This window comes from Molossus molossus, unplaced genomic scaffold, assembly GCF_014108415.1.
Source record: "Molossus molossus isolate mMolMol1 unplaced genomic scaffold, mMolMol1.p scaffold_m16_p_19, whole genome shotgun sequence".
NCBI lineage: Eukaryota > Metazoa > Chordata > Mammalia > Chiroptera > Molossidae > Molossus > Molossus molossus.
In genome coordinates, this window is record NW_023425354.1 from 17,076,198 (window position 1) to 17,101,871 (window position 25,674).

General features: G+C 37.8%; 1 protein-coding gene across 14 annotated transcripts in view; it reads right to left on the bottom strand.

Annotated features, from left to right (window-relative positions):
* BCAS3 (BCAS3 microtubule associated cell migration factor) overlaps window positions 1-25,674 on the bottom strand; it is a 517,634-nt gene that overhangs the window by 464,050 nt on the left and 27,910 nt on the right. For all 14 annotated transcript variants that reach the window (XR_004960281.1, XR_004960283.1, XR_004960284.1 and 11 more), the window contains exon 6: window positions 590-671. Coding sequence is in view for 9 of the 14 variants with exons in the window: in XM_036268042.1 (XP_036123935.1) it covers window positions 590-671 (82 nt within the window). In the remaining 5 variants the exon portion in view is untranslated. The remainder of the gene's footprint in view (window positions 1-589; window positions 672-25,674) is intronic.

Here is a 25,674-nt window from a genome sequence, read left to right on the forward strand (position 1 = left end):
TGAAACAGGATGTTTAAGTACAACATTAAGAAGTATTCATTATTAAAGCAGAGATCCAAGGTCCAAAGCAAGTAACTACTTCTGACATAGCTAGAAATACAGAGAGCGGACTCATCTAGAATCAAGATAATGATGAAAAACCAAGCTCCCCAAGGCAGTAAGTGTAACTGGGAAGAAGAGCAAAGACAAGAACAGAGACTTGGGGACTACCCAGAGAAGAAAGCTAAACCAGAAACATAACAAAAGCAGCACAGTCAGCAAGGAAGGGACCTGAGAAGAGCGATGCCATGAAAACCAGGAGAGAAGAGGCTTCAAGAAAGAGCCAGCCAAGTGAGAGGCTAAATCAAGATCAAAGAGGATGAAGATAAATCAAAAACACAGCAGAAAGTGAATGGCCATATTGAATTGGTTAAGATTACCTATTTCCATTTCAACTGACAGGACTGAGTTTATCTTAGGGGGAGGAGAAGAAGGGTAAAGACACTTGGGAGAAAACAGACTTTAGTTATCATTCTTGCTGTCTGTAGTCCAAGACCAATAAAAGAGAAACTTTCTGAATGATTTGTTTCTTCTTAAGGGCTACACTCACCAAACTGTGGAGCAGGCAAGATTCTGGCTGCTCGGATTGGGCCATGTCGAACAGAAAAGAGTTCCTGTGCTTCCCCACTGATCTGCAAGAGAAGACAGAAAAAAATTTCGGTAAATGAAAACACAGGTCAGAACATTAATATCTGAAAACGAGATCTCCTAAATGTTATCATAATTTATTGTCTCAAATGTAAAATACACACACATTCATATACATCTATGGTTAATCATACACAATAAATATATTCATATCTTAAGTTATCATTAGTATTTTTAGAAAACTGTAAGAGCGTGCACTTAATATGAATAGGAGAATAAATTGGTCTGCTCTAGAAGTCTATAATTTTTATCTTTAATAAACTACTATAAGTCAGCTCAGTTCCTGCATGACTGCCTTCCATTTTAAAGCAAAGCAAGTGTAATTTATTAGTATTCAGTTTTCCATGTAAAAAGAAGATAAATAGTCTTAGTTATTTTTAAAAGAAGACATTAAATGTTATAGTAAATTTCACAAATATGTTGTAAAAGAGAAAAAGCAAAATATTTTGCAAAGAATACTGACGTGAAATGTCAATGAGTCACTGGACGTGGTTCTGCAACTAAACTAGCTGTTAATCGCCTTGAATAAATCATTTAACCTCTATAGACACTTTTTATATTCATTTTATCTTTCTAAAACATATTTTTAATAAGAATGGTATATATTCAAGCTATACAATGAGATGGCTTGATATACACAGTAAAATGATTATTGCTGTCATCTCCTCAGAGTTACCTTTATTGTATGATGAGGGTACCTGCAATCTACTTCTTAGCATTTTTTCAGTATTCAATACAGTATTGTTAACTACAGTCATCATGCCACAATTTAACATTAGATCTCTGGACTTATTCATATTACATGACTACAACTTTGGACCCTTTGACCAACATTTCCCCATTTCCCCCACCTCCGATAAGCTTATTCTTTTGCATTTATAAACTGAGGAGATAAAAGTGTTAAGACAGCCCAGCCCTGGCTGGTTTGGCTCAGCGGTTGGAGCGTTGGCCTGCCGTCCAGAGAGACCCAGGTTTAGTTCCCGCTAAGGGCATGTACCTCGGTTGCAGTTTGTCCCCGGCCCTGGTTGGTCGTGCGGGTGGCAGCCACTCGATGTGTCCCTTTCACGTCGATGTCTGTCTGTCTGTCTGTCTGTCTGTCTCTCTCTCTCTCTCTCTCTCTCTCTTTCTGCCTCCCTTCCTTTCACTCTATCTGAACAAAAAATGTAAGAATATGTCCTCAAGTGAGAATTTTAAAAAAAAAGGAGTTGTTTTTAAAAAAAAAAGCCCAGCCAGTGTGGCTCAGTGGTTGAGCATCCACCCATGCACCAAAAGGTCTCTGGTTCGATTCCAGTCAAGGCACATGCCCAGGTTGTGGGCCAAACCCCCAGTGGGGGGCATGCAGGAGGTGGCCAATTGATGTTCTCTCTCATCAATGTTTCTATCTTTCTCTCCCTCTCCCTCTCCCTCTAAAAATAAAGAAAAAATAATTTTTTTAAAGTGCTAAAAGGCAAAGATACTTTTAATTTCTATATTATATGAATATAAAAATATGTAAGCATCATTAAATGTCATCATCTTCATCTTACAACATAACACTATATGAATGACCACTCATTTTGAGTCTATCAGATTTATTCCTCAGATGCAAAGAGTACAGGAATCTATGTATCCAAAGGTAAAGGGATATGCTAGTATGTGTGTCAAGTGTGGGGAAAAAAAGAACTCTTTTTCAAGATTAGTAATTCAAGAGAAAAGTTTGCGGTTAACTGAAATACTGAGTAGGTTAAATTTGAAGTTAGTTAAAAAAGGCTTTACAAACTACTTTAAGTGGTAATGTAGTTCCCAATACATTTTCATTTTTTCCCCCAGTACATTTTCATAATTGTCAAGTGTTTGATGGAATATGTAATATCAGATAGGGAAAATGGCAAACATTATACAATTAGTTCCAAATACTCAAGAACTTTAAACAGATATAACAATGATAAACATTCAGTAGAGGAAACATGCTGCTGGTCTTTTTTTACACAGGCCTGCCAGACAAGCAGTTTAAAATATCAACAGTGTATACATTATAAAATAAAAGGCTTATAAATCTTCCAATATTAAACTATAAATCTGTAGAGCTGCCTTTTAGATTAACTACTTTTTTAGATCTTCATCTTCTATCAGAATTTAAGTGCAGCAACCTATAAATATTTTTGTTTCTTATAAATGTTAAATTATGGTAATGCCTAAAGAGCCATCATATTCATTTTGCTTATAAAAAGTATTACAACTTATTCATTGGCCACAATGACAAATCCCTCTAATAGCACCTGAGATGCAGAGATAGAGGAATGCTGGGCCCTTTGGACTAACTATGTAATAATAGCACCACCTATCACCAATTAAACACAAAGGCTACAAAACTTAGCTTAGCAAATTATAAGAATTTTCCCCTCTACAAATTCCTTTGTGAATATTAATTCTGAAAATGAAAACCATGGCCATTATATACTGCAGCTCTTAAGTCCACATTTTATTATTATAGAATGAAATTTAGAAAAAGCCTTTAAAAGTCATTTTTTTCGGCACCCAAAGCAACAATTACACATTCTCTGAAATATAAAAATCACCATCTCTGATTTTAAGCACACTTTCACTGAAAGGCATATCACTAATGTAACCCAATTACAGAATGGGTGCATCATTGGCTTTCTCCACCAAAGTTGTCAAGTCATTTACTGTTTGAAAATAAATTGTCTGTTGGAAAATGAATAATATTCTTCTTTAACACAAATACTATTTTATTAACAAGGAAATAAAAAATAGAACTTGCACTGAAACTATAATTAGAGCAATGAAAAACACTTCTCACTGTCACAAATAAAGTTTATACTCATAACAAATCATAGTATTCTAACACAAAATCTGCTCTATACTATTATTTCCATGTACCACTGGTCTACCACTTAACTTTTGGTTCTATCAAATAAAGCTCTAAAGTTTAACAGAATTAATCATATTTAACTGAGCTGCTGTACTAAATTACACTAAACAGTATAGAATAAAACCAATCTGTCTTGGCATACTCACAATATAATAAACGGTTATTATCACTGAATTAATACACAAGAGTTTACTTTGATATAAAAGAACATTTTGAAATCTGAACACGTTTTTCAGAGTAATGCCTTTCAAAACAAACGTAAATGCCAGCTTCTACTCTAAATCCCTCTTTAAATGTACAGCAACAGGTAGAAAAAAACAAAGAACTTATACGCATATATGCATAACCAATGTACATAGACAACAACAGTGTGAAGGGGGGATGGGAGCAGGAAGGAGGGTGTCAGTGAGGGATAACAGAGACACATCTGCAACAAAAATAAATTAATTAAAAGAAGAGCCTAAAACAAAATGAACAAACAAAAAAACATGAGGACTGATTATAAAAGGCTTCCTCCCATTCATTACCTATCTTTTACTGACTCTAAGTTAAGGTCCTAGAAGCTAACAATTACAACATAAGGGAAGAATGAAAGAAACATTGCCACTATTTATAGATAGTTGTGAATATGTTAAAAATCAGAATTGTTACAAGCATAATTCTAAAGTATCCTAAGTGAACCACAAACATCAAACTTCCCAGAGGAGAAAACGCTCTAGTATGTGTAAATTCTATACTGTACTACTATTTCAGAACAGAGACTGTACTAAGGAAGTGTACACAGGGATGGACACACTTTAGAAAGGATACATATCCTTACAGGCTCTGCTTTAGCTGCCATTTTCAATTGCCTCTAATATTTTATACAGTATGTTCACTTGTAATTTTGCTCTCAAATAAATAAGTGTCAAAACTGATTACATTTATTAAAAGCTTTCAAAGTGATTTTTAGTTTTCTTAAAAAGAGCTCATTGAAAGTGGCAAAGAATCTCAGAGATGAGGACTTTATAGATCCTGAATAGAATTACCAGGAGCTGTAAATTCACTTTTAATCCAACAATAGTAATAAATGCAAGGGCAGAAGTACAAGGAAGGAGTGTACCAAGCAATGTTCCACCTTCCTGGCAACTGCAGTCACTTGGGGAGAGAAGGAAACTTCTCCAATAGCTCCTCATGGGTCTCTGCCTTTGTTCTTACTGGCATTTTAATTTCTGATGACAGACTTTTGTTGTTTGGACCATAAACCGGACGTACCAGTTTGGAGGCACAATAAGGAGAACAAAGAATGATTTGTTCACACTGTAGGAAAAAAATCTTTTCCAACCATAGAAAATAGCTTTCGCATGGTGAAAATATGCAAATTACATACCAAACCAAATAAGATGGGGGGAAAGTACAAGTTTAGAATCTCACAACTCAATCTAAGGCAAAAGGGAATTATAACAGCCGAGACAATAATACATACAGAGAAAACACTGTAAAAGTTGTGGGAGAGTTTTATATGTGCCTTTAGAGAAATTCTAAAAGCAAATGAAGATCATCTAGCCCTCAGAACCAAACTTTTTCTGAAACCGTGATGACTTTTCAGACATATCTTACTACAAAACAGAAAATTCAATCAAATACCAAGGACAGTAACAATAATGTTTTAAAATGACACAGAATTAGGACAAGAGTACATATTTACACCCCCAACTACCCTTTTAGACAATGGTCAAATGGAAAATTGTGGTCTGCAATTGATTCTGTTTAGCAAATTTTATTAAAATATAACAGTCAGAGCCCTGGTTAATTTGGCTCTGTGGTTAGAGCATCAGCCTGAGGACCAAAGGGTCAAGGGTTCAATTCCCAGTTAAGGGCATGTACCTGGGTTGCAGGTTTGATCCCTGGCCCTGGTTGGCATTTAATTACACTACTTCATGAATGACTTTTAAAGTCTCTTGCCCAATACATTTGCTTTATATTTTTTTAACGCATGGATTTAAATATATTGATCACAGTGAACAAAATGTATAAATAAATCTCTGGAAAAGCAATGCTGCCTCAAACTACATAGAGAAACAGTTTGTATTACAGTAGCCCTCCATTAGGGCAAAGGACATAAGACATTTATCCTAAAGGCCTTTGATTTCCAGAGGTATGTGTGATAAACAGTAAAGAATATGAATGAGCCCAGCTGGTGTGGCTCAGTGGATTGGGTGACAATCCATGGACTGAGAGGTCCTGGTTTGATGCCCGGACAGGGCACATGCCCAGGATAGGATGCAGGCTTGATCCCCAGTAGGGGGCATACAGAAAGCAGTCAATCGATGTTTCTCTCACATCGATATTTCTAGCTCTCTCTCTCTTCCTTTATCTCTTAAAAAAAAATCAGTAAAAATATATTTTTTAAAAATACTTAAAAAATAATATGAATGAGATCCAAGAACTCATTACTGCAGCTCTGGAAAAAGGTAGATCTTTTTGTACCTAATCAAATTTGTATTTTAATTCCAAATCCAGTCATGAGCAATCTTTCCACCCAACTAAGGTACAAATGGTTGCCTTATACAAAAATGATATCCCTTGACATAAAAAATTGATGTGTAAGTATTCATACAAACATTCAAAGCAAATTCAGTCACTGCTAAAAAGTGAACACATAAAAAAATCACGGTTTCTCCTATAATTCAAGCAGTTCAAACAAAAGCATGATGATTCAGAAAATAGATATTTAGCCCTGGCTGGTTTGGCTCAGTGGTTAGAGCGTCGGCCTGTGGTCCAGAGAGACCCGAGTTCGGTTCCTGCTAAGGGCACGTACATCGGTTGCAGTTTGTCCCCGGCCCTGGTTGGGTCGTGCGAGTGGCAACCACTCGATGTGTCCCTTTCACGTCGATGTTTTTCTCTCTCTCTCTCCCTCCCACTCTATCTGAACAAAAAATGGATAAAAAGTCCTCGGGTGAAGATAAAAAAGAAAAAGAAAATAGATATTTGACAAGCTTTAATCTTTAAAAGAAAAAATTTCAAATCAAGTACTGATTTACCTATTTCTCAAAATGGCTACATCTTATGTAGCAAATCACTTCTAGGCTGGAAATATATATTTTTTTTAATTAAAAAAATATTTTTTCTGTATTGATTTTTAGAGAAAGAGGAAGGGAGAGGAAGAGAGAGAAACATCGATGAGAGAGAACATAGACTGGCTGCCTTCTTCATGCCCCCCCCCCACTGAGGTTCGGGCCCACAACCTGGGCATGTGCCCTGACCGGGAATTGAACTGGCGACCTCTTGGTGCATGGGTAGACACTCAACCACTGAGCCACACCAGCTGGGCAGCCTGGATATATGATTTAAAAGACCAAGCCATCAACCCTGGCCGGTTTGGCTCAGCGGCTAGAGTGTTGGCCCAAAGATCTTGGGTTTGATTCCCAGGCAAGGGCACATACCAGGTTGCAGGTTTGATCCCTGACCCCAGTTGGGGTCATGTGGGAGGCAACCAACTGATGTTTCTCTCCCCATCCCTTTCTTCCAGTCTTTCTAAAAATAAGTGGAAAAATATCATCGGGTGAGGATTAACAAAAAAAAAAGACCAAGTCACTAGACATGATAGACAATATAAAAAATAATTCCTCAGGTGTATCTTAAACACATCAATTTCAGTCAAAAATTTTCATGTTGCCCTGGCCAGGATGAGGAGATAACCAATCAATGTTTCTCTCTTTCTGTCTCTCTCTCTCTCTCTCAAATCAATAAACATGTCCTTGGGTGAGTATAAATAAATATATATATATATATCTTTCACATCAGAATTCTCTAGACAAGCAATAGCTCTGATTCCACCTAGGAAGTCTAAGGGAATTAAAGCAGTCAACAGGTGGTACCCTGGAAGTTTGTTGTTTGTTTCCAAAATAATGGCGTATGGCAACAATGCCAAATATGTACAACATGCCAGATCATCAGTTACAAATATCATACAGCAACAACATCAATGATTCTAACAGTTTATAAATCTGACTTGTGTTTATTAACTACACAAATTTGCTAAATCTGAGTTTGGCTTTTAAAATAAGGGTGATGACATATCTATCTAACAAGGCAACTGTGTCAAATTGTATATTTAAAATACGTAACCCGTAGTTGGCACTCAAAAGATAACTCAAGTCATGAAGATCTTTGTTGAATGAATTAGCTGATAAATAAATGACTGAGTCTATATGGCATCACCATTCAATCTCAATGGTATTGAGTATAATTTGTCATTGCCCCACTGTTTTCAAAGCATGTTAATATTTAATACCTGGAAATTTCTTAATACCGTATCATAAAACACAATGTGGTACAAGTCATTCTTGGCGTGTTTTACAGCTCTCGAGGAAAGGACTGCCCCCTCACCCATGCAGCAGTTTTTACCTCACTATCCTCCCACTTCTGCTTCAAGACCAAGGCAGTCTCTCCACCCCCCCTAACGAATACACCACGCTCACTCCAACCTTTAAGTGTTTTTATGTTTTTACCTGCAACAGGTTTTCTTACCAACAGTGATGTAAAAACAGCTCATTTATATAAACAAATGTAGAGTTATCCATCTTTTCTAATTGTTTCTCACGTACTAACCATACAAACACAACTGAAAAGAAGTTCCTTGAAAAGATCATCATTTGGCCCTGGCCGGGTAGCACAGTTAGTCAGAGCATATTTTCCCAGACAAACCAAGGTTGCAGGTTGATCCCCGGTGAGGGCACATACAAGAATCAACCAATGAATACATAAATAAATGAAACAACAAGCTGATGTTTCTCGTTCATATTCTCCCCCCGCCCCTGAAAAATCAAAAGATAAAATTTTTTTAAAGATTGTTATTTATTGCCCTGGCCAGTTTGGCTCAGCGGTTAGAGCGTCAGCCTGCGGTCCCGAGAGACCCGGGTTCGGTTCCCGATAAGGGCACGTACCTCGGTTGCAGTTTGTCCCCGGCCCTGGTTGGTCATGCGGGTGGCAGCCACTCGATGTGTCCCTTCATGTCGATGTTTCTCTCTCTCTCTCTCTCTCTCTCCCTTCCTTTCTCTCCCTCCCACTCTATCTGTACAAAAAATGGAAAAATATCCTCGGGTGAGGATTAAAAAAAAAAAAAAAAAGATTGTTATTTATTAGTTTTAAAGTTTAAAAGTAGCACCAAGTAAAATTTTTTCATTAAGGAGAAAAATGTTGACTATGGACTTCAGTTACATACTGAATCAATTGACAAATGCACCTTTCTAGAGTAAAATGGTAATAGGGCAAAATGGGGAAGAAGGGGTGCATGGCAATTCTCTATACTTTCCACTCAATTTTTATGTAAAACTAAATCTGTTCAAAATATAATATATGTAGTGGGATGGGGGGTGCCAAAGGGGTAAAAAGGTAAAATATCTGTAACAAAAAAATAAATAAAAATTCATAAAAAAAAATAAATAAAAAAAATATATATATATATAATATATGTCGATAAGGCAAAAGTAGGTTCACAGTTCTGAGTATGTGAAACACAGGTTATTCTTGTATTATTTATTTATTATTGTTTTATTTTCCTTAAGAACTGTAAATCTACTTTTGCCCCACCCTGTATATAAATTTTAGCATTCCCTGATACCCTTGCCTCCCAAAATAAGGATAAAAAGTAAAGACATTTAGAAATGGGGTAAATAAATAGACCATGATGTCTTATACTATGGAATTCAGTTTCTAAAGCACCAAACAGACCTAACTGACCCTATTTAAATATACAAGTATATAGTTACCACTTTGCTAACTATTTCACATGTATTAATCATACAGACAACAAAACTAAATTGATTAAGTTCCTTAACAAGATTTTTTCATTACTTTGTTTTAACTTAAAAAAAATCCCATGAATTTTTTTTTTAATTAGGGAGAGAAGATAAAAGTAAAAAAAAGATATAGGGGAAGGGGTGGGAAGTATCCTCCTAAACTATAGTATTTAGTTACTAAGCAACAAAAGGACCTCACCTGGGTACAAGAGTGGCTATTACAACTACAAAGCAATCTCTAATAAGGGCTGATAAGTCTCTCTCTAGAGTCACCCTGTGAGCCAATTCAGTGATATATTTTCATTTCAGACATAAATAAACAAAGAAAAGTATTTCCAAAGAATGACCAAAGTGGCATCAGAATCTCCTATTAATACACTGTATTCAAAACTGTTTTTAAACTCCAGCCTTTTATTCTCTAACAAGTCTCACTGCCAGGGGTTATTTTCCACAGTGCAGCTCTGCTCCAACAATTTCAAAACCTTAAGATAGCACAGTTTGAGGAAAGTATTCCTAACAGTAAAAAGTAATTCTTTTGAAAGCTCCCAAAATTGGGAGGAAGAAGGGGACAAGGCTTTTGTTTTATTTTTGCCTACCTAACCACAAATGATCCGGTTAGAGTGTCAGTATCTCTATAACCTGCTCTCTATGCCTTCAAGAAAAAAAAAGGCAAACCGCAAAAACCACTTAAAACACATATTTGTGAGGACTAACAACTTATACAACAGATATTTGCTAACCACATAAAGCGGACAGCAACTGAGTCTATTTTCTGGTCTTGACACTAAATTCAAACTACAAAACTTGATGCAAGAAGGAAGTGAGTTTCAAGAACAATATGAAAAGCACAGAGCACAAATAATGAATGGAACTTGTAATCACAATTTCATACTCCCAAATTTTTGCACACAAAGAGAGAAGCATTTTAAGTCGACTTTAACCTTTCCCCTTCCGCCTGATTTTCGAAAGGAAGATCAAAGAAAAACAGTTTAAACTCACACAGTCCTCCAGTTATGCAACACAGATTTAGACATTACACTTCAAAACACCAGCCATTACTTCAGCACCACCAATCCAAATACCATTCTGAGCTTTGAAGCAGCCCTAATGGTATCTTCCATTTGCAAGTAACACTTCTGTAGTCAAAAGATCTTACTCAGGGTAGATGTTAATGTAAAACCACTCAGACTACACAGACGCACACGCCTGGAGGGAGACTGGAAGGTGTTCAGAAGTCAATGTAACACCATTACAGAGAGTGTCAGCCTAGCAGCTGTCATAAACACTTCATAATCACTCAGAGACACAAACTGGATTCCCTTTAACTCGTTATTTATTTTGTGCCGAATGTGTCCAGTTGAAAAGAGAAAGAGAGAAAACAGTGCTACAGATAAGCCAATTTTGGCTTATAGCCTTTTTCCACTTTTAAAAGACTTAGTCTGTCATATTTTATTGGGATTGTAAACCTATCCCGATAGGATCCGTTGACTGAAGATGGTTTTGCAATAGATATCTAACCAAGGAGCAACTAATTACATTACATGAAAATCTAAGGATTTGGAGTTGTTTTTTTTTTTTTAAAATAGATCTCATACTAACTTGCAAGACTGACAAGATGAACCCTAGCTGGGTAGCTCAGTTGATTAGAGCAGCATCCAGATACATCAAGGTTGCAGGTTCAATCCCCAGTCAGGGCACATTCAAGTAACTAATGAATGCATAAATAAGTGGAACAACAAATCAATGTTTTTCTCTTATCAATGTTTCTATCTCTCTCTCTCTCCCTCTAAGATTAATAAAGAAAAAATTAAAAAAAAAAAAAGATTGACAAGATAAAAAGTAATTGACAATACCAATTGTAGCAGGAAGTGGAGCAACTAGAACTCTCCTATTGCAAATAGAAGTGTATAAAGCTAAATCTCTTTGGAAAACTCTAGGCAATTTCTAATAATATATGCCTAACCTAGAACCCAGCAATTCTACCCTTAGGTACTTACTCAAAAATACAGTGCAACCCTGGCCAATTTGGCTTAGCAGTTAGAGCGTAGGCCTGTGGACCGAAGGGTCATGGGCGCATACTTGGGTTGCAGGTTCGATCCGACACCCCAGTCGGGGTTGTGCAGGAGGCAACCAATCAATGTGTCTCTCTCACATTGCTGTTTCTCTCTCTCCCTTCCTCTTTTTTCAGTCTGTCTAAAAATCAATGGAAAAATATTCTCGGGCAAGGATCAACCACAACAAAAATACAGTGCATGTATCTACTATTATGTTCATACAAGCTTTAGTCACTATAGTCACTGTAGTCAAAAGCCAGAAACACAAATGCCCATCAAAAGAATAGCTAAACAAACTGTGACATATCCAATCAGTAAAATAAAACACAGTAATAAAAACAAAATTAAAAAAATACGAACAGGCACCATAGACAAATCTAAAAAATACAATGGGCAAAAATGACACACAAAAGAATGCATATTGTGTGCCTCTATTTATATAAAGTTCCACACAGGCAAAACTAATCTATGGTCAGAAGAGTGATGACTTTACCTAGAATTAGGGGGAATACTAACTGGGAACTTCCTAAGAAAATTTTTCATTTATTTATATATGTGCATACCTATGTACACACACTTATGTAAACATACATAAACACAGTTATCAAACTATAGACTTGAGATTTGTATATATTTATGGTATGTTATAATTTTTTCAAAGATATCTATCACAAATAAACTGTGATAAATCAGACAAAGGAATATTATTCAGCACTAAAAACAAATAAGCTATGAAGCCATAAAAAGACATGGGGGAACTAAAATGTGCATGACTAGTAAAAGAAATCAATCTGAAATGGCTACACTGTAAGATCTCAACTATATAAATAACATGCTGAAAAGGCAAAACTATATAGACAGTGGCTGCCAGGGGCTGGGGAGAGAGAGTACAAAGGATTTTTAGAGCAGTGAATAGGCAAAGTAGAGAAGATATTTGGGGCAATGAGACTATTCTTTATGATACTATAGTGGTGGATACATGTCATTATACATTTGTCAAAATGCCTAGAAAGCACACCAAAAGTGAACCCTAAAGTAAACTATGGACTTTGAGTGATAATGTGTCAGTACAGGTTCATCAATTATATCCAACGTACCACTTTGATGTGGAATGTTGACAGTGGGGAGAGGCTGTGTTAGTGGAGGCAGGAGATATATGGGAACTCTCTGTACTTCCCATTCAATTTTACTATGCATCTAAAACAACTCCAAAAAATAAATTCTATCTTTTCAATGGTATCTACTAAAGAAACTGAGCTAGTTAAATATAAGCTTTAATTTTTTCACCTATAAAATGGGAATATCACTCACTAGTAAAATTGGCAGAATAGGCAATGTGCCTAAAATAATGTGTGGTATATTCTGATTATTCAAATTATATATTTTTTTTTCATGCAATAAACTTTTAAATGGACTCGGATGAGTTCAATTGAACTGTTATTCTTTTTTTTTATCCTCACCCAAGGACATTTTCCCATTATTTTTTGTTGTTGTTGTTCAGGTAGAGTGGGAGGGAGAGAAAGAGAATCATCAACGTAAAAGGGACACATCGAGTGGCTGCCACTCACACAACCCAATCAGGGCCGGGAAAAACTACAACCAAGGTACATGCCCTTAGCGGGAACCGAACCTGGGTCTCTCTGGACCACAGGCCAACGCTGTAACCACTGAGCCAAACTGGCCAGGGCTATAGATATTATTTATATTAGTATTATGAAACTTGACTAGGTAGTACAGTGTCAAAACGTCCTCAGGCATCCCATCACTCCTCAACGCTCTTTGACACTCTGTTCATGTCTCCATCATAACATAAATCTCATAGGCTAAGGTTTCTCAACCTCAGCATTATTGACTTTTGGACTGGACAATTCTTTGCAGCGAGAGGTTGTCCTGTAACATTATGGGATGTTTAGCAGCATCTCTGTCTTTTACTCACTAGATGCCAGCAGCAACTTCCAATTGTGACAACAAAAAAAAGTCTGTAAAGGTAGCCGAATGTCTCTGTGGGGGCAAAATCACTTCCATTTTGGAAGCACTGACACAAGAGTATAATTATGTAGTGACATTTTGCACAGTAGAATAATCTCCTCAAGGTCTTAAGGTACATTTGTATCTCCTAACACTTGACATAGACCCTGAAATTTCAGTGTTGCTGAAGGAAAAAGTTATGGTGCTATTAATTACTGAACACAGAGATTTTAGAAAGGGATAGATTGCAAATGGGATGAAATGAAAACAAATAGCAAGATTACGAGGCTTTCTGAAAATGAGTCTCTAGCACACTGAGATGAAAACATCCACCAAAAGGTCGAAATCTGAAAACAAATTTATTAAACATATATGCACATATACACCTATGTGTGATATATATAAATATATATCCTACTAGTTGCCAGACAATGTAGTTGCTACAGGAGAGACAAGGACCGTTAAACATGATCACACCTCCCCTAAACTCCCAGCCTTTAAAACCCTCAAGCTGATGGACCAGGTTCCTTCCCTTCCCCCTCTTCTTCCCTCCCTGGTGAGCACTGCCTAAACTATAAGGGTCCCCATGAGACTTGCAACCAGGGAGCAATGGACAGTGGCATCTCATCCAAGGCTAACCCCTGAACCTGTCCCCAAGGCCCCTTTTCTCTGTCAGTGAGCTGTCAGCAGCCCCGTGCTGACTCACTTCCAGAGAGCCAAAGTAGGCCTGCCACCCTCCTGGTGCTTCTTCTATCCTGGGCCCTTCCTTGTTTCACTGTTTCCAGCTTTAATATATGTACTCTCGAAATAAAAGTCTAAAAAAGACATGATCCCAGTTCTAGGGAGGCTTACAAAGAACTTTCCCAACTGCTCACATAAAATCAAGATTTCCAGAAAGTACTGGAATATATAGACAAAGTGAATCAAAAATTAGAAAATCAGAAATTCTTCATTTAATTCTCTTGGTCCTATGTCCAAAATTTAACCATTAAAATGAATATGAGCACAATTTAGAAAACAAATACTAGTTTAATTTTATTTAAAAATCTCCTGAAAACTAATATTTCCTATTATTTCATTCTTCTCAGAAAATTGAGACAACTGATTACTGACAATAAACTTGAATAAATGTTGAAAAAATAGGTTTATAATGGATAGCACTTTAATATTTAAAAATAACAAAGAGCCAGGCTTATGCGGCTCAGTGGAATGAGCGTTGTCCCATGCCCCAAGAGATTACTGGTTCAATTCCCAATCAGAACATAAGCCCGGGTTGTGGGCTTGATCCCCAGTAGGGGATGTGCAGGAGAAAGCCAATAGATGTCTCTCATTGATATTTCTCTCTCTCCCCCTCTCCTTTACTCTGTCTAAAAATCAATAAAAACATTTTAAAAGATAACAAAGACATTTCAGTCACATTTAAAAACAATTCTTACTAAAGTGTGTGTGTGTGTGTGTGTGAATGCACAGTAAATTTCTGATAATCTTAACTGTACACAACAACTTTTCACATCAAATTATACATATCTAAGCCAGGAGTTTTGACGAGAATTTCCTCTAGACCAGTGGTTCTCAACCTGAGAAGTTTCTCAGTCAAATAACATCTGGCAAAGTCTGAAGACATTTTTGCTCTGTCACAATTAAGGGACTTGCTTTGGGCATTTAGTAGACAGAGGGTACAGATAAGGCTACCTATCCTACAGTGTATTTGCATATTCATGTGCCTTCTTATATAACTTTAGATAATTTCCTATTTAAAATAGTATTAACCCTTGCCCGGCCAGTGTAGCTCAGTGGTTGAGCAACGACCCATGCACCAAGAGGTCGCCGGTTCGATTCCCGGTCAGGACACATGTCCAGGTTGTGGGCCCAGTCCCCAGTGGGGGGGGCATGCAGGAGGCGGCCAACTGATGTTCTTTCTCATTGATGTTTCTATCTCTCTCTCTCCTTTCCTCTGTCTCTAAAATCAATTCAAAAAAATTTTTTAATAGTATTAACCCTTTAAAACAATCATTTCTTATTTTTTATCACTTCTTGATAGCTCCCATCAAGCTGTCCATTATCCTTTAAAAACCAGAAACATACACAAAAGAAAAAGGATAGAAAACAAAGGCATAAGCAAGATGAGAACCACGTAATCAATACACACTCTCTGTGTAGCTGTAAATGCCCAGGCCAGAGTGGAAGAACACTAATATCTATGGCCAATTTTTTTTAAATGGGACTCAGCTTCAAGATTAATCATCGTGTCTACAGAGGAAAACCTAACTGGCCCGGCTGGTGTACCTCAGTGTTTAGCATCATCCCATGGACTGAGAAGTCCCAGTTCGATTCCCAGTCAGGGCCCAAGCCCTGGTTGCCAGCTCCATCCCCAGTAGGGGGCATGCAGGAGGCAGCTGATGAATGTATTCCTCTCATATTGATGTTTCTATCTCTTTCCCTTCCACTCTTTGTTAAAAAAAAAAATCAATAAAAACATATTTTAAAATAAGAAAAAGTAAAGAAAACCTGACTGGATTCGTATTCTGTAAATCCACTTAGAAAAAGTTCAAAGCAGGCAAAACAATCATTCATTTATAGTGTTAAAAATCAATATAGTAGGTCAATTATATCTAAATAAAACTGAGAAAAACAAACTACAACTTTTCTTCAAATCAATGTAAATGTCTATTTCCTGGTGCTGATACTGCACTACAGTTAATATATGATGTCCCCTTTGGAGACACTGGGTGAACTGTACACAGCACTCTAAGTAATACTCTCTAACTTCCCATGAGTCTATAATTATTTATAAATAAAAATATTTTAAATCAATTCAAAACAACAAAAAAAGCAAAAACTACCTACACATATATGGTGTTACTGCAATTAAATGGGGGAAAGAATGGTCTTTTCAGGAAATGGTAATGAATCAATTAGGTATCATTTTTTATTAATTTTTTAATTTAAAAAAGCCTTGGCTCCTATCTCATACCATACACAAAAATTATTTCAAATGGATCATATACCCAAAGGTGATAACAACCATCTAACAGAAAACAGAGTATTTCCATGGCCTTAGAGTAAAAAAGATACACAAAGCATTAACAATAGAATAAAATGCTTAAAATCTGAACCTGATTTCTTTCATCAAAAGTCAATAAGAAAGTAAAAATATAAGCATAACAGTGCAGTGAAGGCAGTGTGGGGGGTGGCGCAGGAGCAGGGAGGAGAGTGTCAATGGGGGAAAAAAGGAGGAACATCTGTAATGCTTCCAACAATACATTTTTTTAAAAGAATGCCTATAAGGGAGAGTATTAGGACAAATGATGAAATCAAAAGACAGACTGGGTTACACAATATTATATCAAATGTAAGTGTTCTTTTTTTTTTTATTATCCTCACCCGAGGACATTTTTCCATTTTTTGTTCAGGTAGAGTAGGAGGGGGAGAGAGGAACAGAGAGAGAGAGAGAAACATCGATGTGAAAGGGACACATCGAGTGGCTGCCACCCGCACGACTGACCAGAGCCAGGGACAAACTGCAACCGAGGTACATGCCCTTAGCGGGAACTGAACCCAGGTCCCTCAGGACCACAGGCCAATGCTCTAACCGCTGAGCCAAACCGGCCAGGGCAAATGTAAGTGTTCTTGTTTTGATAATGTTATGGTTGTTTAAGATAATGTGCTTATTTTGGAGAAATATATACCGAAGTATTTAAGGAAAAGGGGGACATGATTTCTCCAAGTTGTAAATGGTTCAGAAAAAACTGTGCACAATGAAAAAAATTGAGAGAATGATAAAGTAAATGAGGTAAAATCTCCATAATTATCAATCTGGCCAATAGGTAACAGGAGTTCCTTGTACTAATTATAACATTTTCAGGAGGTTTGAAATTATTGCAAAATAAAACCCCACCATGAGATGCAAGCACATACCCACCAGAAAGATTAAAATGTAAGACTGACAAAAACAAAAGACATAGAGCAAATGAAACTTTCCTACATTGCTGGTGGGAGTACTATTGGTAAGTCACTTTGAAAACTCCTCAGCAATACCTACTAAAATGAAATACACATCACACTATGACACAGTAAATCCACTCCTGGGTCTATATCCAAGAGAAATGGGTGTATATATCCACCAAGAAATATACAAAAATGTTTACAACAGCTTTATTCATAATATTCAATCACTGGAAACAATAAATACTTCTATTAGTTGTATAATGGATTTTATAAAATGTGTTGTATTCATGATAAAATACTACACAGAAAAAATATGAACAAATGACTGCTATCCGCAATAACATGAAAGAACTTCACAGCCATACTGTTAAGAGAAAGAAACCAGACACAAAAGAATACAGACTGTATTATCTACAACCATATTTACTTTATGAAGTTCAAGAATAGAAAAAACTAATCTCTGAGTCAGAAGTCAGAACAGCGATTACTTGGAGGTACAAGGAGGTCAGTATTGACAGGGAAGTTGCATGAGGGACTCTTCTGAGTTGTTAGAAACGTTCTATATCTTAATCTGAGTGATGTATAGAGTTATATACATTTATACAAATTCAATCTGGGTGCTTAAGAAAGATCTGTGAACTTTACTCAATATATTCAATAAATTTCCTAACAAAAGAAAAAAACTGCCTTCCACAGACACGTAAGTCAGCTTATATCCAACGAATATTAGTTTTAGAGTAGAAAAACATCAAACATATTTCAAGCGAGAAAGGTACCAATTCACAATAAATTTCAAACTCACTTGAAGCAAACTGCCTATATTAAATCAATAAAAATCACATAACTCCACTATTAAAACGTAAATTAAGATTAGGCAATGTAAGTTAAGATTAAACTTCAGATGCAAGCCCTCTCTAAAGTGACACCTTAAGAAACATACTGTAGAAAAAAATATATATTTTCCTCCACTAACATGGGTGGATTCCACAAGTTATTTCAATAGTATTCTTCATTTCTGCTTTTGTTCACTTCATGACAACCAATGCTCTTCTACTGCAGATGACTAGAGAACCATCATTACTTCTATTTCCAGTAATAAGAAACTGGACCAAACAAAATAAAACCCTATTCTCAACAAAGGAAATTTTTTAATTGGGGTTTATATTCAAACTTTTTCAGCTTGCCAGTTACCCAGATCACTGACTTGATACTGTTCCCAAAAGAAATCCATAAAAATTGTTCCTGGCTAGCAATCTTGACATGGCAAGGTCTACTGACACCCAACTTTAATAAATAATAAGCTAATTGGTATTTACCTCAAATATGCCTTGCCTGTTTTCTCTAAAGCTTTTAGTATAAAAGCTACACTAAAAGCTTTAGGACAAATATTTCCTTTCCAAGGTGGAAACAGATGCATTTCTCTTAGCTCAATGTGTTAGCGACATCTAGTGTTACATCTTTGAAATATATTCAAAGTTCCAAGAAAACACTGCGAATGTTAACTTACTGGACCTATAACAGTGTCATACAACGCAGCTATTATCTTCTAGGTGATGTAATGAATACATTTTCCAGTTTTTTTAAAAAAGTATTAAGCATTTCCAAGGGTGATGAAAAATCTAAGTAGCCACTTAAACACAAATTTTAAATGAGAACGCTTTAGCCCAACCAGTGTGGCTCAGAGGATTGAGTATCCTCCCATGGACTGAGAGGTCCCAGTTCAATTCCCAGTCAGGGCACAGGCCCGGGGTTTCAGGCTCAATCCCGGGTAGGGGTGGTACAGGAGGCAGCCAATCGATGTTTCTCTCTCACATCAATATTTTTTTCTCTCTCTCTCCCTTCCTCTCTTAAAAATAAATAAATAAATGAAAATGCTTTATTACTTATGACACAGTGCAATTTTTGGCTTATATAATTGTTTTGTTACGACTTCATTTTACTTATTAGTAATTCAAAAATAAGAGGAAAGCATATATTACTGTTTTAAAGTATACAATGATTGAACTACCTTATACAATTTTTAACAGAAGTTTAAGTCTAATAATCAAACGCTTTCTTCTAAAACTATGCCACCTCACATACCAGACAGCACCCATTTCAGGTCAAGATTTGGAACCATCTTTGACTTTTTTCTTCTGAATATGTTATCAGTTACCATAACAACAAACTGCATTCAGGCTCTGACATCTCACATTAGACAACGTTGGAACTGACTGACTCCTAACTGGCCTCATAACTTTCTTTTCTCTTTATTCATCCTGCTGCCACTACAAAATCAATCTTTATTAAATATGGATTTGGGAATGTATCTCTGTTACTCAAAGATTTTTAATGAGTTCATACTGGCTGAAAGATCAATAGATCCAACTCCTCATCCTGCACTCCAAATCTCCTTGAAATTTTTATATCTCATTCCATGTCCATGGAGAGAGTACAACCACTAAAATGAATGTTAATGATCACACACAGAGATGTTATTTGTGCTAAACAAAATAATACATGACTGCACAGTATCTAAAACATTCTCGTCATAAACAGCTCCTCCTGCAACTGGATCCCCTGTTGATAGTGCTTGTCAAACCATGTTATAAAGGCGCGATTAGTTTTATTTATTTCCATTCTGACACAAACTGATACTTCTGTAACTACAAACACATGTTTGGATGATGTGCAACTGGCAAATCACTGTAAGTTTCTATGACTTACTGTCATATTCTCTACTTACCTTATTGCATCTCGTAATAGACACTTCAGTGACCAGCACCAGTCCATGGTCCACAAATTTAAAACCAAACTCCCTATCTTTCCACCCAAATCTGCTCTTTCCTATTTTTACAAGAGCCGTCTACCTCTATTCAAAGTCCTCCAAATAGCTTCTACAACTCAAATTTTTAACAGTCAAAAAAAGCGTACAGAAAATTCCTAAAAGATTTTCAAATGTTCAACAAATACATGAAAAACTGCCCAACCTTATTAGTCATAAGAAATGCTAATTAAAACCACGAAGTATCACCCATCAGAATGGCTAAAATTTAAAAGATGAGCAACTGACATTGGCAAGACTGTGGAACAACTCCCACATTGTTGGGGGAAATATAAAATGATCCAACTACTTTGGGAAAGGTTTGAAAGTGTGTTATAAAACTAACCACCCTGCTACCCTATGAAGCAGCAGTTTCAGTTATAGGCATTTACCTAAGAGAAATAAACACGTGTTTACAAAAAGATTTAAAGAAACATCTTCACAGCAGCTTTAGCTATAGGCAAGAGCTATAAAAAGCTAACTATCACCCTGGCTGGTTTGGCTCAGTGGTTGAGCATCGATCCATGCACCAAGATGTCGCCAGTTCGCCCAGGCTGGTTTGGCTCAGCAGTAGAGCATCAGCCCGCGGACCAATGAGTAATGGGTTCGATTCCAGCCAAGGGCACGTACCTAGGTTGCAATGCATCCCTGGCCCTTGTCGAGGTCGTGCAGGAGGGAACCAGTCGATGTTGTCCCTCTCACGTGGATGTTTCTCTCTCTTCCTTTCCCTCCCTTTCTCTCCCTCCCACTCTGTCTGAAGATAAACAGAAAAATATCCTCAGATGAGAATTAAAAAAAAAGAGGTTGCCAGTTCAATTGGGGGTCAGGGCACAGGCCCGGGTTGTGGACCAAATCCCCAGTGGGGGGCATGCAGGAGGCGATCAATCGATGTTGTCTCTCATCAATGTTTCCATCTCTATCACCCTCTCCCTTCCTCTCTCTCTAAAATCAAAACAGAAAAAAGCTCAAAATATTTACATACTAAGATTTGTGTATTTGTGTGTAGTTTACTTAAAATATATATATATATATTGAACTCCCTTTAATAATTTACACACAAAAGCAGTTAAGGGAAAGTATGTAGATATTTGCAATCTATGTTTAAATGTGTCAAATAAAATGTATAGATGGATGTGAACTAAAGCAAATATAGAAAAATTTTAATGGTACAATCTAGGTAGTGGGTATATGTGTTTTCACCATAAAGTCTTTCAACTTAGCTCTATATTCAAATTTTTTTTTTTAATCTTTATTGTTGAATGTAAAATGTATTATAGATGTTCCACATTTTTCCCCCATTGACCCCCTCCTCCTCACCCCCCCCCCTCCGCCTTTTCCCACACTATTGTCTGTGTCCATTAGTTATGCATATAAGTTCTTTGGTTTATTTCTTACCACCCACCCCCCAACCACTTTGCCTTTGAGGTTTGTCAGTCTAGCAATGAATTTATACTTCTTAATCTCTTCACCTTTTTCACCCATTCCCCCAACCCCCTCCCAACTGGCAACCAACAAAATGTTCTCTGTATCTATGAGAATGTTTCTGTTCTACCTGTTCATTTGGTTTGTAGATTCCATTGTTGATAGCTATGAATTCACTGCCATTTTGTTTGCTCATACATTTTATCTTTTTCTTCAAAAAGATCCTTCATCATTTCATATAATAACGGTTTGGTGGTGATGAACTCCTTTAAGTTTTTCTTGTCTGGGAAAGTCTTTATATGGCCATTGATTCTAAATGACAGCTTTGCAGGATAGAGTAATCTTGGTTGTAGGTTCTTGCTTTTCATCACTCTGAATATTTCTTGCCACTCCCTTCTAGCCTGCAAAGTTTCTTTTGAGAAATCAATTGACAGCCTAATGGGAACTCCCTTGTAGATAACTAGCTGCCTTTCTCTTGCTGCTTTTAAGATTCTCTCTTTGTCTTGAACCTTTTGCATTTTGATGATGATGTGTCTTGGTGTGGGCCTCTTGGGGTTCATCTTGTTTGGGACTCTCTGTGCTTCCTGGACTTGTATGTCTGTTTCCTTCACCAAGTTAGGGAAGTTTTCTGCCATTATTGTTTGAAATAGGTTTTCAATTTCTTGTTCTCGCTCTTCTCCTTCTGGCGCCCCCAAGATGCGAATGTTGGCACGCTTGAAGTTGTCCCAGAGGCTCCTTACACTCTCCTCATTTTCTTGGATTCTTTTTTCTTTTTGCTGTTCTGATTGGGCGTTTTTCTTCTTTATATTCCAAATCAATGGCTTGCTTCTTGGATTTACATACTCTACTATTGAATCTGTGTAAATTATTCTTTATTTCAGTTAATGCCTCCTTCATTTCTGACTGCGCATCCATCACTTCTGACTGGTCCCTTTTTATGCTCTTGAGGCCCTCCCTAAGTTCACTGAGGTTCTCACTAAGTTCACTGAGCATCCTTATAAGCAGTATTTTGAACTCAGCATCTGTTAGGTTGCTTATCTCCATTTCGCTTAGTTCTTTTCCTAGGGTTTTGTTCTGTTCTTTCATTTGGGACCTGTTTCTTTGTCTCCTCATTTTGGCTGCCTCCCTGTGTTTGTTTCTGTGTATTACTTAACGAGAGGTATGGGGCTATCTGAGACCAGATGCTGCTCGTTTGAAAGAATTTAGGAAAAACCTGAAGCAGGATTCAAGACAGGCCAATCCTATGGTTAAGCAACTGGCAACAGTTTGGGTGGGCCTGAAAGTTGGGTGGGGCAGGGCCTCAGGGAGTCACCAGGGCGGGGCTACCAGTGTGACCCAGGTTGCTGGAGTCCCAGATATGGCTTCTGTCTGCCGCCCCAGGGAAGGGCTCACCAAAGGAACAAAGGCCTCACCAAAGGAACAAAGGCCTCCAAAAGCATGTCTGTCCCGGAGAAAGCCCCCTCTCCAGCCCTCGCTCCAATGCCAAACAGCTCAGTTCTTCCCTGTGTGTCTCTGGCGCCCCTCGAGCTGCCTCCCCTCCAAGCTTAGAGGGAGAGAGTCCGATAAGTCCGTGCGCAGGCCCTTTAGGGAGCTGCCTGGGTCTCCAGCCGCCTCAGCTTCCCTGAGCCTCAGTTCCCGCTGGTTTTTCCAGCCAGAAGTTATGGGGACTCTCTTCCTGGCACTGGAACCCTGAGCGGGGCGCCTGGTGTGGGACGGGGACCCCTCAGTCCTCAGGAAGGACCTTCCCAGCCGAGGTGTCCTCCTGATTTTTATCCGCCACACGTGGGTGTGGGACCAGCCCGTCCGCCTCCGCCCCTCCTACCAGTCTGGATGTGGCTGCTGCTTTAATTCCGTAGTTGTAGGACTTCCATTCAGCTTGATTTCAGGCAGTTTTAAATGATGATTGTTCTGTAGTTTAGTTGTAACTTTGATGTGGTTGTGGGAGGACGCGATGACGCGTTTACCTACCCGCCATCTTGGCTGGAAGTCTATAGTATTCACATTTTTGAAGTCCTTACAATGGTTGACAGAGAGCTCTGGCCCACCACCACCTCTCAAACATCACTTCCTAGCATTCTTCATCTTGCCCACCCAGCTCTAGCTAAACTGCCTCCTTGATGTTCTTGAATATAGAACACATAATCCTACCAGAGTACTGGCTTTAAATGTTCCTCCCTCAAACACCCCTAAGAATCACTCTTCCACACGTCTGCTCAGAAGGTCCTTGTATAATATGGTTCCATCAACCACTGGCCGTAACACTTATCACCGTCTAGCATGGTACATGCCTGTCTATCCTCTTCACCACCCTCCAAACCACCTACCCAGCATGGCAATTCCATTAAAAGGACAATTTTGTCTTGCTCACTGTTATTTTCCCAGCACCTTGCACAGGCTCTGGCATGTACAAGGCAATAAAGCTTTGCTACATGACTGAACAAATGAACGAGGTAAGTATAATGGCATGGCTTTGTAAGAATGCAATTTGACAATTCTATCAAGAGCCTTAGTAGATATAGTTTTATTGATCTCTCAAATTTTTATGATCATAGATATTTATATTAATATTCTTTAAGAGAAAACTTAAGAAATCTAAATCAATGTCCAACTATAGAGAAAAGAACATTTTACCTAAGAACCTGACTTTGCTATTTCTTCTTACCCTAGCTAACTCTTGACTTCTATGCTACTCCCTTATTATAAAATTTTATTATTTTCTTCACATTACAATTTAAGCTGTAAATTAACTTATTTTTATTTAAACCCATCTCTCCTACAAGCTCTATTAGAGTCAAGATCATTTATTTTGCTCAAAAGACACATTTTATCCATAAAGAGTTTTCACGTTAGCCCAGCTGATGTGGCTCAGAGGCTGAGCATTGACACATGCACCAAGAGGTCGTGGGTTCAATTCCTGGTCAGGACACATGCCCAGGTTGTGGGCCAAATCCTCAGGAGGGGCATGCAACAGGCAGCCAATTGATGTTCTCTCTCATCAATGTTTCTATCTCCCTCTCCCTTCCTCTCTCTAAAATCAACAAAGAAAAAAATTATTTTTAATTTATTTTTATTTAAATCCATCTCTCCTATGAGCTATATGAGAGGCAAGATCATGTCTATTTTGGTCAAAAAACACATTTTATCCCAGTTTTGTTTTGAATAAATCCTCACTTTAAGGACTTGCCACTTAAGTCCTCATAGTTCTTGGCATCAAATCAATCTATGTGTAAGATTGGGAGAGGGAAAAAAACTGAAAATGTAAGTATGATACTTTCAAATAACTGAAACACTTGCTAAGATAACAACAGGTAACAGAAATGAAGGAATTAAGAAATGAAAGGTACAGAACAGCTGTTCTTTTCTTTTTTTTTTTACCCTCACCCGAGGACATTTCTCAGATAGAGTGGGAGGGAGAGAGAGGAAGAGAGAGAGAGAGAAACATTGATGTGAAAGGGACACATCGAGTGGCTGCCACCCACACGACCAACCAGGGCCGGGGACAAACTGCAACCGAGGTACGTGCTCTTAGTGGGAACCGAACCCGGGTCTCTCTGGACCGCAGGCCAACGCTCTAACCGCTGAGCCAAACCGGCCAGGGCATGTTCTTTTCTTATGAATACCACAAAAGTATTTGGTTTTTAGTCCATATACTACATGTATAACTTTTTTTATAAGATTTTTTTTTTTTTATCCTCACCCGAGGAATTTTTTTTTTTTTTTGCATTTATCTTCAGATAGAGCAGGAGGGAGAGGAGGGAGAGAAATATCGATGTGAGAGACACATCGAGTGGTCGCCACACACACGACCCCAACCGGGGCTGGGGACAAACGGCAACTGAGGTATGTGCCCTTAGCAGGAACCAAACCGAGGACTCTATGGTCCGGGGGCTGACACTCTAACTGCTGAGCCAAACCGGCCAGGGCTTTTTTTTAAGATTTTATTTTTTATTTTTATTTATTTATTTATTTTTAACCTCACCCAAGGACATTTTTCCATTTTTTGTTCAGATAGAGCGGGAGGGAGAGAGAGGAAGAGAGAGAAACATCGATGTGAAAGGGACACATCGAGTGGCTGCCACCCGCACGACCAACCAGGGCCGGGGACAAACTGCAACCGAGGTACATGCCCTTAGCGGG